Source organism: Pyrus communis, chromosome 12, assembly GCF_041283825.1.
Source record: "Pyrus communis isolate YQ-2024b chromosome 12, ASM4128382v1, whole genome shotgun sequence".
Taxonomy (NCBI): Eukaryota; Viridiplantae; Streptophyta; class Magnoliopsida; order Rosales; family Rosaceae; genus Pyrus; species Pyrus communis.
The window spans coordinates 5,783,560-5,801,944 of record NC_142576.1 but is presented as its reverse complement, the minus strand read 5'-3'; the positions used below and the strand labels follow the sequence as shown (position 1 = coordinate 5,801,944).

Sequence of the window (18,385 nt, the reverse complement as noted above, 5' to 3'; positions counted from 1 at the left end):
AAAACACTACAAATACCCAATAATCCATCTTGTCACTCTCAGACATTATACAAAAATACACCTGCAAATATATACATTTATAAAAATATATAAATAAAAACAGCAAATAAACAGAGAGAAAAGGAAAGGCTTTGCATATTTAGACGGACAAGACAAAAAAAAATCAGAAAAAATAGGAAGAAAAAAAAAAAAGAGGGAAAAAAGAGAGAGATCGCGGTTGCAACGGCCAGGCAGGCCACCCAACACCTCATCACATCTGGCTGCAAATTTTGCAAGTCAATGTGAGCAATCATTCGTTCGTTCTCTCCCTCCTCTCTTTCTCTTCAAAACGCCCCAACTTTCTCTCCATTTTCTTTGGGAAAAAGAAAAATACCCAGTAAAATCTGCGATTTCCCCACCTCGAATTCGCCTGCATCACCATCGTTCCCGCCTCCAATTTTGTGTCTTTTTTTTTTCTTTCTGGGTGCCCAAACGGTGGTGCTTGCTGGGCAATGAGGTAGCTCTCAATTACCTATCTATTTCTTCGAATTTTATTGAATTAATTGTATTTTGTTTGAATTTAGAGCTTTGAATTTTGAGGGTGGTTTGGGGAATTTGAAAAAGTTCGGTAATTTGGAAGATGCAGCATAATATATTTACTACAATGCGGAGCTTGAAGATCATGGATGGGTGTAAAGGAAGTCAAGTTTTCGCGCTTAATCCTTCCGGAGCTACTGCCGCCGGCGGAAACGGCGGTGGTGGTGGTGGTGCGGGGGACAAGCTTCTTTACGACCATCTCCGGGTCAACTCGATTCGATCCAGAGCGAGTCGGGGCAGTTTTCAGGCTCCGAACCCTACCGCCAACAATGTTTTGCTCGAGACTCTTCTCCCTTACGGTCTGCCGGTGTCCGATCTCCTTGAGCCCCAAATCGAACCATCCCTCAAATCGGTCGATTTTGTCGAAACCCTAGCTGATATGTACCGTAGGATTGTGATTTGCCCCCAATTCGAGAAGTGGAAGATGTATATGGAGCAATGTGCGACGTTTCGGGGCCTTTCGGATCCGAAATTGTTCCGGCGGAGCCTCAGGTCGGCGAGGCAGCACGCGGTTGATGTGCACTCGAAGGTGGTGCTGGCGTCTTGGTTGAGGTATGAGAGGAGAGAGGATGAGCTTATTGGGTCGTCAGCAATGAATTGTTGTGGTAGAAATGTTGAATGTCCGAAGGCTAGTTTGGTTTCCGGGTATGATCCTGAGTCTGTTTTTGAGTCTTGTATGTGTTCTAGGACGCCGCGGGGGCAAGATGACGATGATGATCTTGTGATGGGGGATGACGAATGTTCCACTTCGGAGGAGGATGGTGATATGTCGTTTTGTATTGGAGATGCTGAGATTAGGTGTGTTCGGTACAACATTGCTTCCCTTTCGAGGCCTTTTAATGCAATGTTGTACGGTAACTTCACGGAGACACGAAGGGAGAAGATAAATTTCACACAGAATGGGATATCTGTGGAGGCAATGAAGGCAGTGGAGATTTTTAGCAGGATAAAAAGAGTAGATTCTTTTGAAGTGAAAACTGTTTTGGACCTGCTATCCTTTGCAAACACGTTTTGTTGTGATGAGTTGAAGACGGCATGTGATTCTCATTTGGCATCTCTGGTTTGTGAACTGGAAGATGCAATGCTGCTGATTGACTATGGGTTGGAGGAGACTGCTCATTTTATCGTGGCTGCTTGTTTGCAGGTGTTTTTGAGGGAGCTACCGAGTTCGTTGCACAATTCTCATATGATGAGATTATTTTGTACTTCAGAAGCCAGGCAAAGGTTGGCTATGTCCGGGCACTCTTCTTTCGTTTTGTATTATTTTTTGAGCCAGGTTGCTATTGAGGATGACATGAGATCGAACACAACGGTGATGCTTCTAGAGAGGCTGGCAGAGTGTGCCACTGAAAGTTGGCAGAAGCAACTTGCATTTCACCTGTTAGGTGTTGTAATGCTTGAGAGGAAAGAATTTAAAGATGCTCAGTGGTGGTTTGAAGCAGCAGTAGAGGTTGGTCATATTTATTCCTTGGTGGGCATTGCAAGGGCCAAGTTCAAGCGTGGCCATAAGTATGCGGCTTACAAGCAAATGAACTCTCTCATTTCTGATTATACACCGGTTGGGTGGATGTATCAGGAGCGATCTCTGTATTGTATTGGAAAGGAAAAGATGATGGATTTGAGCACCGCTACTCACTTGGATCCAACTCTATCTTATCCATACAAGTATAGGGCTGTTTCGTTGTTGGAGGAGAACCAGTTTGAAGCAGCTATTACAGAGATCAATAAGATAATTAGTTTCAAGGTCTCCCCTGATTGTCTCGAATTGCGGGCTTGGTTTTCAATTGCCCTTGAAGATTTTGAAGGAGCTCTCAGAGATGTCCGGGCACTCTTGACTTTGGACCCAAATTACATGATGTTTCATGGGAAAATGGATGGTGACCATCTGGCAGAGCTGCTCTGCCCTTTTGTTCAACAGTGGAGTCAGGCTGATTGTTGGATGCAACTATATGATCGATGGTCCTCTGTTGATGATATTGGTTCTCTAGCTGTTGTACATCATATGTTGGCAAATGACCCTGGGAAGAGCCTTCTACGCTTTAGGCAGTCTCTCCTTCTGTTGCGGTAAGTAGGAGAAAGTGTTACCTTACCATACCAACTAGCCTATCTATAATTTGCTTGTGGATTTAATTAACTTCCTTTTTTAAAATCAGTATTGTTTTTGTGTGAAGGGCTTAATCCAGAAAATAACATCTTAAGTTCTTGACACATGTAGAATTTGTCACTTTCAGTTCATAGGAATTGTATGTGCCTGACGGACTTATATTGCATGTTGGGCAGAATTCTAAACCTCGTCTGATCGTACGATATCATAGAGAAGGATGACAATCCACGTAGTCCAATTTCTATTGCTTTTTTGATGTCGTTGGTTGTTATATTAGTCTGTTTTAGAAGCATCTCTGACGTTCCTGAAAATCGTAGGTTAAATTGTCAAAAGGCTGCTATGCATAGTCTGCGGTTGGCCCGGAATCATTCTAGTTCTGAGCATGAGAGGCTTGTCTATGAAGGATGGATCTTGTATGACACTGGCCATCGTGAAGAAGCATTGGCAAAAGCAGAGGAGTCCATTGCTATCCAGAGATCATTTGAAGCATTTTTCCTTAAAGCATATGCTTTAGCAGACTCAAGTCTTGATTCTAATTCTTCAACATATGTGATCCAGCTTCTAGAGGAAGCACTTAGATGCCCTTCGGATGGTCTTAGAAAAGGACAAGTAAGTGTCATCCTAAGAATAACTTTTTCGATCTTGTTATCTAAACGTCAAATTAATCAGATTGGTATGTTATCCTGCAGGCACTAAATAATTTAGGAAGTGTCTATGTAGATTCTGATAAGCTGGATCTTGCTGCTGACTGCTACACAAATGCACTCAACATTAAGCATACGAGAGCACATCAGGGTCTAGCACGAGTATATCATCTTAAAAATCAACGCAAGGCTGCATATGATGAGATGACAAAGCTGATAGAGAAGGCTCGAAACAATGCATCAGCTTTTGAGAAACGTTCAGAATACTGTGACCGTGACATGGCAAAGAGTGATCTAAGTATGGCAACACAACTAGATCCCCTGAGGACATATCCGTACAGATATAGGGCAGCAGGTATGTTCTGACTATGGTTCTTGTTTGTTTGGTGCATGCCATTTTAAGTGGAAGTTGTTGCTTATGGTTAAGTCTTAGTGCTCATAGATGAACGCCCTACTGCATCCATGGCGTTTTTCTTACTATTTAAATATAGAGAGATGCCTGTCATTATTGATTCCAAATCCTTGGGCCTTAACTTAGTGTAGAGCTGCTATATGTCGATTCAATCACTTAGAAACTAGAATAGACATATCTAGGTCTTCAAGCAGATGGGCTAGTGGCCCATTCTGCTCGTTGGAGTTTCAATTACTAAGCATTCGTCAGTTTAGAGGGCTTTATTGTTCCGTAGTAGGATTTGAACTGAACACTGATAGTTTATATAGAAATCTGCATGCTGATGTATTTGCCAACTTGAAACTTGTTATTAACTGATCAAACTTACTATAAAAGATGGAAGTAGATTGTTTAATAAATAATAAATTAGAGAAAAAAACCTGACAACTGTAAGTTCTATAAAAAACACTTCAAGAGCTCAACTGGAGAACGATAAAACCTCGTCTATCCACTTGTGATGTTCTTATGGATTCTTATTTATGGACTTTGTTTGGTGCCCTTCCCCTTACAAAGGCAGTGGGGTTTTTTTGGTCTTTCTAAAGTTTTGGGTTTGAATTGTTTTTCTCTGAAGTGTATTGTTAACAAGGGCTTCTGAGTGAAAAACCAAAAAACGAAAAGAAGGGAAATATAAAACCGATCAACAAACGAAAAATGAAAAGAAGGGAAATATAAAACCGATCAAACATTTTTTGACATTCTGTTGGATGAAACTAGGTTGTGATCTGTCATCTGCTTCATATGATTATGTTATCAAAGCTGTACAGTGTTAAACCATGAATTTTTCTAAGAAAAGTGTCCGTGACTGTGAGTGTGTTTGAAAAAACTCTGAACTACTAACATGGGAATTATGGCCCAACAGTTTTGATGGATGACCACAAAGAAGGAGAAGCCATCGAAGAGCTAACAAAAGCCATAACTTTCAAGCTAGACCTGCAACTGCTACATCTTCGAGCAGCATTCCACGAGTCAATGAGCAATTTTGTTTCCACCGTGCGAGACTGTGAAGCAGCCCTCTGTCTTGATCCCAACCATGCTGACACTCATGAACTCTATTCTAAAGCACGGGAACGTGTCAATGAACAAAAGAAGTGAGAGAACCACAGAGCGATTATTCTTTACCGTCTGGGGGGCAATCATGCGTTGCTACCCGATTCATTTAACATGGAAATGGCCAGCAATTGTCAGCATAGGCAATCCGTTGGATTTTGTCTCTAGAAACGTACAATTGGAGATTCCCATGGCCTTGGAAAAGGGTATGTAAAGCGGAAGCAAGGAGGGAATTTGGATTCACAAAGGAGGACAGTAGAGGGGAGCAAGATAGCATGTAAATAGATCGACTTATTGATTGGATCAACTTATTAAGTAGCACAGAGACCTGCTGCTGCTACTGTCTGATATACTACTCCAGCAAAGACGGGAGTGGAAGTAACCAAAGGCGAAAATTATCTTGTACATGATCATGTAAGCTTGTGATGTGTCTCTCCAATTTAGATGCGTCTACCCTTTGTTTTTGCCAAGTGGTTTGCAGTGTGTTGTAATTTTGTCGTTCTGTTCTCTCATTTGTTGTATAAGCTTCACGGTTTTCATCAAGGACCGGCACGAAAATGATTTATTTTCAAAGAGGCTTATTGGTGCCAAATCCGGAGCCAGATCTGCATCCTCCTCTTCTCTTGGACACTCTTTCCGCACTAACTTTTCTCTTACGATATAGAGTATGAGGATTACTGTTGTCTTGTTAGTTTTTTGGGAAATACACACAGATAGAACTAATTACGAACTTTTTATCAAAAATAGAATTAGATGCACGCTTAAGACGTTTGTCTGGTTTTATTTTTGATTAAGAGTTTGGAGCAGCTCTATTAGTGCGTAGTTCCCAATTTGTTAGATGATTAACTTGAAACAAAACATCCCTACATGGACCTATGCTAACCCCTATACATAGAAGATCCTTCCAAGGAAATAGAACTTTTACGGGAATTGATTTTCTTCTATTACTTGTTTAGAAATATATATACATCAGTACTATTATAGTTTTACAAGGAAACAAATAACATATACACAAACCTACTTAATAAAGGACTCCTATTATTTACATTCCCTATTTTTCCTAATATTGACTCACGCTAACACCCCCCCTCAAGTTGGTGCATAGATATCACACATGCCCAACTTGACAAGTGAGTCATCAAACTTTCGACTACATACTGCATGAGTTAGAACGTCTGCAAGTTGCTCCTCTGACTTCACAAAAGGTATTGACACAATCTTCCTTTCAAGCTTCTCTTTAATAAAATGTCGATCAACTTCCACATGTTTTGTCCTATCATGTTGTACCGGATTATCAGCTATATCTCTTGCTGACTTATTATCACAGTATAGTCTCATGGTTTCCTTTGGCTTGAACCCAAGCCCCTCAAGAAGCTTTCGAAGCCAGAGAATCTCACAAATACCGTGAGCCATCCCTCGATACTCGGCCTCAGCCGAGGATCTTGATACTACCTTCTGTTTCTTACTTCTCCATGTAACCAAATTTCCTCCTACAAACGTAAAGTATCCCAAAGTAGACCGTCTGTCACCTACACTTCCTGCCCAATCAGCATTCGTGAACCCCTCAATTCTCAAATGTCCATACTTCCGATATAGAACTCCTTTCCCAGGTGCAGACTTTAAATATGCTAAGATACGCATAACAGCAGCCATATGATCTAGACTTGGTGAATGTATAAATTGACTTACTACACTTACTGCATAGGCAATATCAGGCCGTGTATGAGCCAAATAAATTAGTCTCCCTACAAGTCTCTGATATCTCCCCTTATCAACTGATTTCTGATTCGGATCCACACATAGATGATGTTTTTCAACAATAGGTGTATCTACTGGCTTGCATCCCAGCATACCAGTTTCTTTTAGCAAATCCAAAACATACTTACGTTGTGACAAGAAAATACCTTTCGAAGATCGAGCAACTTCAACTCCAAGAAAATATTTCAAATCCCCCAGGTTATTCATTTCAAACTCAGCCGCAAGATTCTTCTGTAATCTTGAAATCTCATCACAATCATCTCCAGTAATAATCATGTCATCTACATAGATGATTAAAGCTGTCACTTTTTTCTGTCTCCGTTTAACGAACAATGTATGATCAGAATGACTCTGATAATACCCAATCTTTTTCATAACTTGAGTAAGCACGAGGCGATTGCTTCAGCCCATAAAGAGACTTACGCAACCGGCATACTTCGGTACTTCTACCAGCACTGTACCCAGGAGGAAAATCCATATATACTTCTTCCTCCAAGTTCCCATGGAGAAAAGCGTTTTTCACATCAAACTGTTTTAATGGTCAGTCCATATTAGCAGCTAAAGAAATCAGAACACGTACCGTATTCATCTTGGCAACCGGAGAGAACGTCTCTTGATAATCTACACCATATGTTTGGGTGTATCCTTTAGCTACCAACCTTGCTTTGTACCTGTCTATTGATCCATCGGCTTTGTATTTGACGGTAAACACCCACCGGCATCCAACTGTTTTTTTTCCCTCCGGCAAGGACGTCACCTCCCAGGTATTATTCTTCTGTAACGCCAACATTTCTTCATCCATTGCATTTGCCCACTTTGGATCCTTTAGAGCCTCATCCACACGAGTTGGTACTCGAATAGCCTCCATATTGTCTATCAAGGTCTTACGCTCTGGTGCAAGACCATTGCATGAGACATAGTTGGCTATCGGATACTTTACTTTGCCTTCCGGAGAAAACCTGTTAGGTGGCACACCCCAATTTTGTCTCGGTGGCAGCTTATATGTATTTACATCAGTACTTGCATTAGTTACATAATCATCCACAATACTTACCTCAGGTTGATTCAGAGAAGAATCATTGGGCATCACCGTGGAGCTAGAGAGAGAGGGGGTTACACAAGTAGGCTCGACAATGAACTGTCCTGACTGCGGATCACTCTCGGCATCTTTTGCTTCTGACTACATGCTGGCATCTTTTGCTTCTGACTGCATGCTGCTCTCGGCAGCAACTTCTGGCACAGCATGTATGATCACTGCCGCATTAGGCACAGCATCAGCATGCATGGCCTCAACATCAACCACAATATTTTCTCCCAAGTCCAACCATTCCAGATCACCACTAGAGCTCTCCCCCTGGTGATCTGAAGATGAAGATACGGGGGCATAAAAAAACTCCGATTCAGAAAAGGTCACATCCATAGTAACATACATATGCCGAGTCTCAGGGTGATAACATTTATATCCTTTTTGGTGAGATGAGAAACCAACAAACACACATCGAAGGGCACACGGATCCAACTTAGTGCGATGAATTTTCGAAATATGCACATAAGCCACACAACCAAATACCCGGGGCTTGAGAGTATGAGTAGACATCACCTGAACATGTTGAGTGAGAACTTGAAAAGGAGTTCGAAAGTCAATCACCCGAGAGGGCATACGATTAATCACGTAGACCTCATAAGTAACTGCTTCAGGCCAAAAAATCTTAGGAACAGACGCGCCCAGAAGTAGAGCACGTGCCGTTTCTAAGATATGGCAATTTTTCCGTTCAGCCACTCCATTTTGCTGTGGAGTATAGGGACAGGTTGTTTCATGGAGAATGCCTTGATCACAAAGAAACTCCGACAACTCACAATTAAGATACTCACCACCATTATCAGAACGAAGAACTTTAATTACAGATAAGTATTGTGTCCGAATCATTTGAGAAAAGGTTCGGAATACCATACCAACATCACTCTTATTTTTCACCACATATAACCACTTCATACGAGTGCAATCATCAACAAACGTAACAAACCACTTAATCCCAGAAGAAGTAACAACAGGAGATGGTCCCCAAACATCAGAGTGCACAAGTTCAAACGGTAAAGCTCTTTTATTCATACTAGGAGGAAACGAAGCCCGATGGCTTTTAGCAAGAATACATACTTCACAATGTAAGTCTGATTCATTTATTCCACTAAATAGACTAGGTAACATATGCCGTAAATACCCAAAAGATGCATGCCTTAACCGACGATGCAACAACCACACTTCTTGTAAATTACTAGACCGGGACGCTCGAACCGCATTAGCTCTGCCAGAAACGACGTCGTCCACATAGTACAACCCCTCTCTCTTAGTGCCACGCCCAATTATCTCCTTGGTCTGAATATCCTGAAGGAGACAAAATGATGGATACATTAGAACAACACAATCCAATTGTTCAGTAACCTGTGGTATGGATAACAGATGATGGGATAAAGAAGGAACAAGCAAGCAATGATGTAGGGGAAGTGTAGGGGTAAGATGCACAGTGCCGGCACCACACATGGGTGCCAAAGTACCATTGGCAGTTGATATATTTTTCTTGGATGTGGTCATGTATTGAAACATATTTTTATCATATGTCATATGATCCGTTGCACCAGAATCTAAAATCCAACCTGTATTTGCCATTTAATAATACGCAAAATGACAATCACAAGTACACGGCAATCACAACACCCTACCAATTACGGAACCACAAGTTGCAAGAACAAACAAGCAGCAGCCACTCACAGCAATTACCCACGGCAAAACAGACAGCAAGCAGATTGCAACAGTAGAGCAATATTCCCACGAGGCACAATACGATACCTAATACATGGCACACTTGCTGCAATGAGTACAACAGCAAAGACACAATACGCTGCAATCAGTGCAACAGGTTATCCATGGTATACTTTTTTTCACAGTAATTGGAGATATGCATTAATCGCACCAATACACGTTGCAATTCCAGTACCAAACAAATTTGCAATCCTCTTGCACAATAATTAACCACTCCTCACACAGTATCTCACGCTGCAATCCAAGGCAGCAGCAGAAAAACCACACTTACGGGGACAATTGCAAAAACACAACAATTGTATGACAGGTAGATGGTCATAGCAAGCAGATTGAAGCAGCAGCAAAGCAACAGACACGGTACAATTGCAGAAAAACACAGCAATTTGTACACAACCCTCACGGTAGCAGCAAGGTATTGTGCTGCACAGAAATATACAGCAACAGACTGCACACACAGCAGTACCACACCCACACGGCAACCCTATTTTCTGCAGAAGATTTGCAGAAATAAGGTCAACCAAGCACAGCGGAAAAGAAAAACTAGGGTTTTGGCTCCTGATACCAAATAGAACTTTTACGGGAATTGATTTTCTTCTATTACTTGTTTAGAAATATATATACATCAGTACTATTATAGTTTTACAAGGAAACAAATAACATATACACAAACCTACTTAATAAAGGACTCCTATTATTTACATTCCCTATTTTTCCTAATATTGACTCACGCTAACAGTCAAGGGGTCCCTTCCAAATTTCATACAAAAGGGCCTTTCTACCTGATCACCTGTGACCATTTAAAGTGAAAACTTACAGCTAAACGGACTGCACGCAATGTCCATAAATTTTCAACCGTCCAGCAATTATTTTCATTCAACTGCCTCTTACCGTTTCCTTTCTTATCACTCACCTAAAGCTTTCAGCTCACTCAAAAATGTCCTAGAATGCTAAACATCAATGCACCGCTCCTCTCAACCTGTCATCTTGGAAACTCCGGCGGTGAAGATTTACAGGGCGTACTGCTGCGAATGAGTGAGCGGATTCCATTTTCTTGGGAATGAGCCCCTGGCAAGCCCAAGGACTTGAACACAGGTGAAGATATCCAGCCTGGGGACACACCTCGCCCAAAGCTGCCCCCAGGCTGGTGGCATCAGCCTCTTGACAAGGACAACGAGTGTGATAATGAACACGATGGTGGATGTGAGGGTGACATTGATCTAGATGACGTTGAGGATGACATCGACGATGTTACATCAACGAGGCTTTCTCGGATGCCATAGATGCGTTCTCACTCTCGGTGGCCATAGACATTGTGGAAAAGAAAGAACAGAGAGAATATGAAACAACAGATCATAGCTTGAAGCTAAAGCTTGCAGAGTCAAGCCACGAAATGGATCAAACGTGTCCGGACTTCATCATCGAGCGGTTTCTTCCGGATGCCACTGCATTGGCTGCATCATGAACACTTAAGCTAAATGTGTCACAAATCAGTTCAAGCAAGAGACTCTGCTATCCGTGGAGTTATACCGGCACGGCGGAGGCTTGTGTTTCGAGAACGGTATGCAGGTTTTCTTCCCTTGGCGGATGAAGCATAAGCTCTGTGGAGTGAAAAGCCCTGTCAATGAACAAGCTCAGTGCAGTGTAAAACACGAGAAATAGATCATAAGCTTCGTACTACTTGATGTAGTGTATAGCTATAACTTTTTTTTGTGGTATTAGTCTGGTCAGCCCACGTGTGAATCCCAACGATCACACGTGTTTCATGTCATCCTATACTTCTTGTGCAATGTATTTTACCTTAAGTTCACATACTCACGTTTGTTCTACGCACCTCTTTAAGGTTATCGAATTACCAAATACCAGTGCACTTTTTACTGTTAATGGATTTTCAAAATATACAAAGCACGTTTTCTTAAGATCATTAAATCGTCAACGTTGCACTAGTGCAATGTTTATGGTCAATAGAATTTCAAAGGTACATGTACGTCCATTGACGGTAACCCAAACAACCCGTACGATTTTTTTATTGAGATCCTAAAATACAATGGTAGTTTTGGTAATTTGCTGAACTGAATCATATCACAACCACTCGCGTGGGAGACTTCAAATTCTAGGGTTTTCAAAGGCGGTTGACCCGGGTAGCTCGGGCAGGCACAAGACCCCTGCCCAGGTGATACTTCTCTCCCTCCCGCTTCTTCCACCCATTCGAAATATATAACCATTTGTATAAATCGCCGATTAGTTCATCTTCCTCCGCACTCTCTCTCCTCCCTCTCTCTCTCTTCTCTGTGTGCTTTGCCTTCTCACGGCGCAAACGTACAGAGAGGCGGAAGTCGTCCTCGCTTCTCGCTCTACTTGTTCGTCGAGTGGGGTTTTAGAGCGAGCTCGCCGCTGCTGCTACTCAATCGGCTACCGCACGTGGTAATTCTCGTTCTTCTAATCTCAGTCTGTGGACTTCGGTTTACGTTTGTGGTGATAGATCTGCTGATTTTGTTTATTTCTGCTCGATTTGGTCCCCTGGGTTTTGAAATTGGTTCTAGTATTTGTGATATCTGAAATGCGATTAGGGTTTTGAAATTGGTCATGTTGTTGTTTCGCGCAATGTGTCTGTGCTCAAGTGATTTAACGAGTTTTTTAGTAGATTTATTAATTTAGAGAGCTGCCAGACTCTACCCATCGTTTACTTTCACCCACCTCAAACTCCCATCCACCATAAAAGGTTGAAGTATTGAAATGCTATTTTCCCACCCAGTGTTATTCTTAAAATAGCGTCTAATATGCTATTTTCCACCGGCTACGATTCCTGGAAAATTGAAATGCATTTCCTCAACAACGAAGTCTCCTCAGACGATAGTCTACCAGCAAATGAATGATGCTCGAAATGTATGATTATGCACTCCAGTAACTACCATTAATATCCAATCATCGTTAATTGCTAGCTTCTTACCTTTTAATTGGAAAAAGACATACACACTTTTTCGCTCCATAATTCTTTCCATCTTTATCCTTAATGTCTTTTTTTGTGAATTCAACTTACATTTTGCCCATTCCTTTCACAACCCAATGTAAATCTAGGGCTTCTGTTACTTTTTTGCGCCCAAATTAGTATTATTATATATCCTTTAAGGTCCTTATCGTTCATTTCACAAATAGGCAAACTTGTAATTGAGAATTTTATCAAAAAGTGGGTGGAGAAATAAGGCATTGGAGTGGGAATAACGTCTCTCTTAATTTATTACATATATAGTCTGCTACATATTGTATAGCCTTAAGAAATTATCGGTTTTAAGTAAACAATTTTTTCCTGTTTATATATTCTTTTTTAGCTTCTCTCTTCTTTTGTAGTAGGAACGTAATGGCTGTGGAGATTACTCAGTTTCTATTGGCAGCTCAATCAGCCGATGCAAGGGTTCGTACTGAAGCAGAGGCTAATATTAGGCAATTCCAAGAGCAAAACCTTCCTGCTTTTCTTCTGTCATTGTCCGTTGAGCTTGCAAACAATGAGAAACCCACTGAATCCCGTACGTTGGCTGGTCTTGTGCTTAAGAATTTATTAGATGCCAAAGATGCTGGTACAAAAGAACTTCTTACTCGACAATGGATTGCTATTGATATTTCTATTGTATCCCAAATTAAGGACTTGCTCTTAAGGACACTTGGGTCATCTGTCCCGGAAGCAAGACACACATCTGCCCAAGTTATTGCAAAAATTGCATCTATTGATATTCCCAGGAAACAATGGCCTGACCTAATCGGGTCTTTGCTCAACAATATGACTCAGCGAGATAGTGCAGCTGGTTTGAAGCAGTCAACCTTGGAAGCACTTGGTTATGTATGTGAGGAGATATCTCATCAAGATCTTGAGCAAGGCGAGGTGAACAATGTTCTTACTGCTGTAGTCCAGGGAATGAACCTTGCTGAAAATAGCCCTGAAGTTCGTCTGGCTGCAACAAGGGCTTTATTTAATGCCCTGGAGTTTGCACAAACCAACTTTGACACTCAGATGGAAAGGGATTTCATCATGAAGATGGTCTGCGAGACGGCCTTGTCTAAGGAGGTTCAAATTAGGCAGACTGCTTTTGAGTGTCTCGCTTCAATTGCTTCTAGATATTATGAGGTGCTTGGGCCTTACATGCAGGCTTTCTTTGAGCTTACATCAAATGCTGTAAAAGGGGATGAAGAGACGGTTGCCCTTCAAGCAATTGAGTTTTGGAGCTCCATTTGTGATGAAGAAATAGAGCTTCAAGAATTTGAGATCTCTGACACTGGGGACTCTCATTCAAAATTTATAGAAAAAGCTTTGTCATCTTTAGTTCCAATGTTGCTAGAAACTTTGCTGAAACAGGAAGAAAATCAAGACCAAGATGACAACATTTGGAATGTTGCGATGGCTGGTGGGACGTGCCTACAACTTGTTTCAAGGACTGTTGGAGATGCCATTCTGCCCCTTGTGATGCCATTTGTGGAGGCTAACATAGTGAAGCCAGATTGGCACTGTCGTGAGGCAGCTACATTTGCATTTGGCTCAGTGCTTGAAGGCCCAAGCACAGAGAAGCTATCTGTTCTGGTCCATTCAGGTTTGGATTTTATGCTTAGGTTAATGAAAGATGAAAATAACCATGTCAAAGACACTACTGCCTGGACTCTTAGTCGTATATTCGAGTTTTTGCACGGTCCTGATGGTACTGTGATTTCTTCTGCTAACCTTCCAAAGGTGGTGGAAATATTGGTGGAAGGCACTAAGGATGCCCCAAATGTTGCAGAGAAGGTTTGTTGGGCCATCTATCACCTTTCTCAGGGGTATGAGGAAACCTGCTCCTCTCTCTTTACTCCGTATGTCCCGGGCATCATTGAATGTCTTATTTCCACTGCTAGTCGTACAGATGGTGGTGATTCTAGATTGAGGTCTTCTGCTTATGAATCGTTGAATGCGGTTGTGAGGTGTTCTAATATTAAAGAAACATCACAAATTATAGCACAACTACTTGTTGTTATTATGAATAAGTTGGGCCAGACTTTAGAACTTTCGATTGCATCGTCAGATGACCAGGAAAAGCAAGGAGACTTGCAAGCTTCTTTTTGTGGTGTTCTACAGGTTATTATTCAGAAGCTTACCAGTGATGATGAGAGTAAGCGTTTTATATTGGAAGCAGCTGATCAGATAATGCTTCTGTTTCTTAGAGTGTTTGCCTGTCGTAGTTCTACAGTACATGAGGAAGCAATGCTTGCTATTGGTGCACTGGCTTATGCAACTGGGCCTGGGTTTGAAAAGTACCTTCCTGAATTGTACAAGTATTTGGAGATGGGGTTGCAGAATTTTGGGGAGTTTCAAGTATGTGCTATCACAGTTGGGGTGGTTGGTGACATTTTCCGTGCATTGGATGAGAAGGCATTACCGTACTGTGACGGGATTATGAGTACCCTGATGAAGGACTTGTCAAGTGAAGCGCTCCACCGGTCTGTCAAGCCTCCCATATTCTCTGTCTTTGGCGACATAGGTCTCGCAATTGGAGAACATTTTGAGAAGTATGTCCCTTATGCAGTGCAGATGATGCAGGGAGCTTCGGAGATTTGTGCTCGGATGGACACTAGTGATGAGGAGTTAATGGAATATGGAAACCAGCTAAAATGTAGCATCTTTGAAGCTTATTCTGGTATACTTCAGGGCTTTAAGGATTCAAAGCCTGAGGTCATGTTGCCATATGCCCAACATCTCCTGCAGTTTATTGAATTGGTTTTAAGGGACGTAAACAGGTATTGTCTCTCTCTCTCTCTCTCTCTCTCTAATATATTTGTGTGTGTGTGTTCTGACCTGAAATGTCTGGTCTTTCTGGTTTATAATCTGATTTGTTCGTATTCAATGTCCTTGTTCATTGTTTATAGGGATGCCAATGTCACAAAAGCTGCAGTTTCTGCGCTGGGTGACCTTGTTGATGTGCTTGGCCAAACCATCAAGCCACTGTTTGGGGATTTTGCATTCTTTGAGGGAATTTTGCAAGAGTGTCTTCAAACCGATGACGAAAGTCTAAGTGAAACAACAGCTTGGGCTTATGCGATTATGAGGCGCATTATGAATCAATGAGAAGTGACTGGTTCATTTGTGAGTAATTGATAATTTCTGTCTAATAGCGGTATTCGTTGAGGTCTAAAGATAGGCGTCATGGAAGTTAGAAACTTGTTTTTGTCGATTTTGCATCACGGACACATCTCTGTACTTTTCGGTTTTTGGCTCTTTGAACATCCTCACTTTATTGAGGCTACAGTTAAGTTGTCCTTTCTTTTGTTTTGGATTTGGTTGCATGTTGAGCCAATAGTTTTCATCAAATCCAATGTTTAATAAACTTTGCGATAATCTTTGTAATATGTATCTCTGTATGAAACAAGTGTTACAATGTTGATTCGGAAATAAATAAATGAAAATAATTTACGTCGAAAAGTACATTATCGCTATTATCTGCCGGCGTTCATGGAACTGCAGGACATCTCACCTATGGACGATGAAGGGTACGATGTGATCGTATCACCCGAAAGGACATTCATAAATCTCGAGTTCATTTCACTGACCCGCCTGGAGTCAACAAGGTTCCAGTTTTCGACTTCAGGAAGCTGCTCATCCTCGTTGAGATATCGAACCACTTGTCTCATGGTAGGCCTAGCTTCTGGTTTGTAGTGAGTGCAAAGCAAACCTAGTTCCAGCACCAACTTCATCTCTTTAACAACGAAATTCGAATCCAAATTTGGATCAACTGTATCCAGTATGCGACCCATTACATGATTCTCCATAACCCAATCTGCCAATATGAACTCGCCTGAGCCGATAGGTCTCTGTCCACAAGCCACTTCAAGGAGCAGAACTCCATATGCAAACACATCAGAGCGTGTGGATGCCTTCCCTGTGCGAGCCAATTCTGGTGCAATGTACCCAATTGTGCCAACCACACCTGTAGTGTGTGATATTTCTCCGTGATCATACAGCCTAGCAAGGCCGAAGTCGCTTAGCCTCGGGTTCATGTCTGTATCTATTAAGACATTACCCGACTTCACGTCGCGATGAATCACCACTTGCTCCCATTCCTCATGCAGGTACAAAAGCCCTGATGCAACGCCTTTGAGGATGTTGAATCTTTGTGCCCAGCTCAACACAAAGTTGTCTTCGGACCCAAAAATGAGCGAGTCTAAGCTTCCATATGGGATGTAGTCGTAGACTATAAGGAGGTTCTTCTTCTTCTTGCACCAGCCTTGGAGATGGACCAAGTTCTTGTGCCTCAACTTTCCCAAGCTCTCAATTTCTGAGGCGAAGGCCCTCATTCCTTGGATAGAATTTCGGGTTATCTTCTTAACCGCGATTTCACATCCACTAGAAGGTAAGACACCCTTGTAAACTTCACCACAACCGCCGGCTCCAACTACAGCGGAGGCCTTGAAACCCTTTGTTGCTGCATAAAGATCCTTGTACTTGAACCTGTGAGGACAATCCAGCTCCCAATCCTCAAGACTCTCAAACTCATCATGCCGTCCTTTGTACAAGGTGAAGAACAACAAAACTACCAATAACATGGATACCACAACCGCTAAGGCGATTATAAGAGCCTTGATTTCTGGTTTGTAAGAGGATGAGCCTTTCTCTTTTGCCGGTTTACGAAGTTGAGAAATATTGATCGGTCTCGGTGCTCCGTCCACTGCGAAACTCCACGCTATTATGTAATGAGAGCTTGCTTGTTCTCCGGTGGATGCAGAGAAGCCGGCGTACATAGTCTCTTGAAGAGTAGTAGATAAATTGATAGTTTCTGACAATAGCGGTTTCTCGGGTTTCTCCACGTGTATGGGAGATATTGTGACATTCAGCTTTTGAGCTTCGCCATCATAGTCTATCCAAGCTTGGATGAGATCACCGCTCTCCAAGTTTACTTCTTCTTTGTGTGCTCCTTTGACAAAGTACGCAGCCGGTTCAGATGCTTCAGAGTACACACTGTTGATGTTTATACCAACATGGTTTCCTGCAGTGTTGGAGTTCTCTTTAAATCCGTTCACCGTGTCGAATTCCACAGAAAAGATGTGGTTGGAGGGATTACCGTCAGTTGTGGAGTTGAAAATCCCAAGGAAATGCCCGGGTTCCCCCCCGGGGAATTTTGGAGAGGGAGAGAGTGTGAAGGCTAGGCCAAAGCCTCCGGGGCCGGAACTTGGGGAGACTATTGCAAAAACAAATTGTGTGCTGAAGGAAGAAGCATTAGGGTACGAAGAAGAAGAGTTTTTATCAAATAAGTTTATATGTTTGGGATAGAATGCATGGCCTTTAATATTATGTGATGTGTTCGTGAGCTTGAGCATGCCGGAGGGCTTGATTATAGTCGCCCCCTCGCAGATCAGGTCATTTGCATCGGTTCCATTGAATCCGTTGAACAAAAACTCAACTCCCCAAGCCGGAGAAAACATGGGAACCAAGAAGAGGAAACCTAAAGGAATTGCTAAAGCCATTAGGGTTTTCGGAATTGCAGAAGCAAGTCCAAGACCTTAACGTAGCTTGAGAAGAAGGTGAAGGACTTAGAAATGGTCGAAGTTTAGAGCATATGCATGTAGAGAAACACCCTCCCGAATCCCAATACAAGGAGTCCCGTTTAATTGTGTGCGTGGACGTATAAATGGTGTGGTTCTCGTGTGTGTGGACGTACAGATGGTGTGGTTCTCAATACGGACAAAAGAATAGTAAGCAAGATAAGAAGGAACTACATGGAAGGTACTGACCAATTGATCAAAGGCAATTGGCAAATAATTGCCACCATTGACGTGCTCAGCCCTTTAGCAATTGACCTCCTTATGTTGCGGAAGAAAAGTACTTGAGTTCTAATCAACTTATTGAGTGGCTACAGATCTTTGGCAGTCTACTTTTTGGCGTAACAAAGATAGTCGGGGTATCCAAAGAAACTTAAAAATGAAACATGTGTGTCCAAAAAAGTTGGATGTCTCATACGCAAGGATGGAACTAAAAA

At 42.0% G+C, this 18,385-nt stretch overlaps 3 protein-coding genes and 1 pseudogene across 5 annotated transcripts; 3 read left to right on the top strand and 1 right to left on the bottom strand.

The window, feature by feature from the left end:
• Positions 1-127: 127 nt before the first annotated feature.
• On the top strand, positions 128-5,414 carry LOC137745244 (ethylene-overproduction protein 1-like). The gene is made up of 5 exons (XM_088681676.1): positions 128-496; positions 620-2,640; positions 2,998-3,289; positions 3,370-3,679; positions 4,635-5,414. Exons 2-5 carry the CDS (start codon positions 620-622, stop codon positions 4,865-4,867), a joined length of 2,856 nt encoding a protein of 951 aa, XP_088537802.1. The 5' UTR covers positions 128-496; the 3' UTR covers positions 4,868-5,414.
• A 4,724-nt stretch (positions 5,415-10,138) lies between these two features.
• LOC148692235 (uncharacterized) lies at positions 10,139-11,192 on the top strand (annotated as a pseudogene).
• Positions 11,193-11,526: 334 nt separating this feature from the next.
• On the top strand, positions 11,527-15,834 carry LOC137744123 (importin subunit beta-1-like). 2 transcript variants are annotated; one of them, XM_068483987.2, is made up of 3 exons: positions 11,527-11,819; positions 12,747-15,152; positions 15,282-15,834. In XM_068483987.2, exons 2-3 carry the CDS (start codon positions 12,754-12,756, stop codon positions 15,478-15,480), a joined length of 2,598 nt encoding a protein of 865 aa, XP_068340088.2. In that variant the 5' UTR covers positions 11,527-11,819; positions 12,747-12,753; the 3' UTR covers positions 15,481-15,834. The 2 variants fall into 2 exon arrangements, with proteins under 2 accessions (XP_068340088.2, XP_088537871.1); XM_088681745.1 differs by having other exon boundaries at positions 12,744-15,152.
• Positions 15,750-18,056, bottom strand: LOC137744125 (lectin-domain containing receptor kinase VI.3). Of its 2 annotated transcripts, XM_088681746.1 has the most exons (2): positions 17,471-18,056; positions 15,750-17,395 (listed from the first exon to the last, which is right to left on the bottom strand). In XM_088681746.1, the coding sequence occupies exons 1-2, from the start codon at positions 17,871-17,873 to the stop codon at positions 15,849-15,851; spliced, it is 1,950 nt and encodes a 649-aa protein (XP_088537872.1). In that variant the 5' UTR covers positions 17,874-18,056; the 3' UTR covers positions 15,750-15,848. The 2 variants fall into 2 exon arrangements, with proteins under 2 accessions (XP_088537872.1, XP_068340089.2); XM_068483988.2 differs by having other exon boundaries at positions 15,750-18,054.
• Between the last annotated feature and the right edge of the window lie 329 nt (positions 18,057-18,385).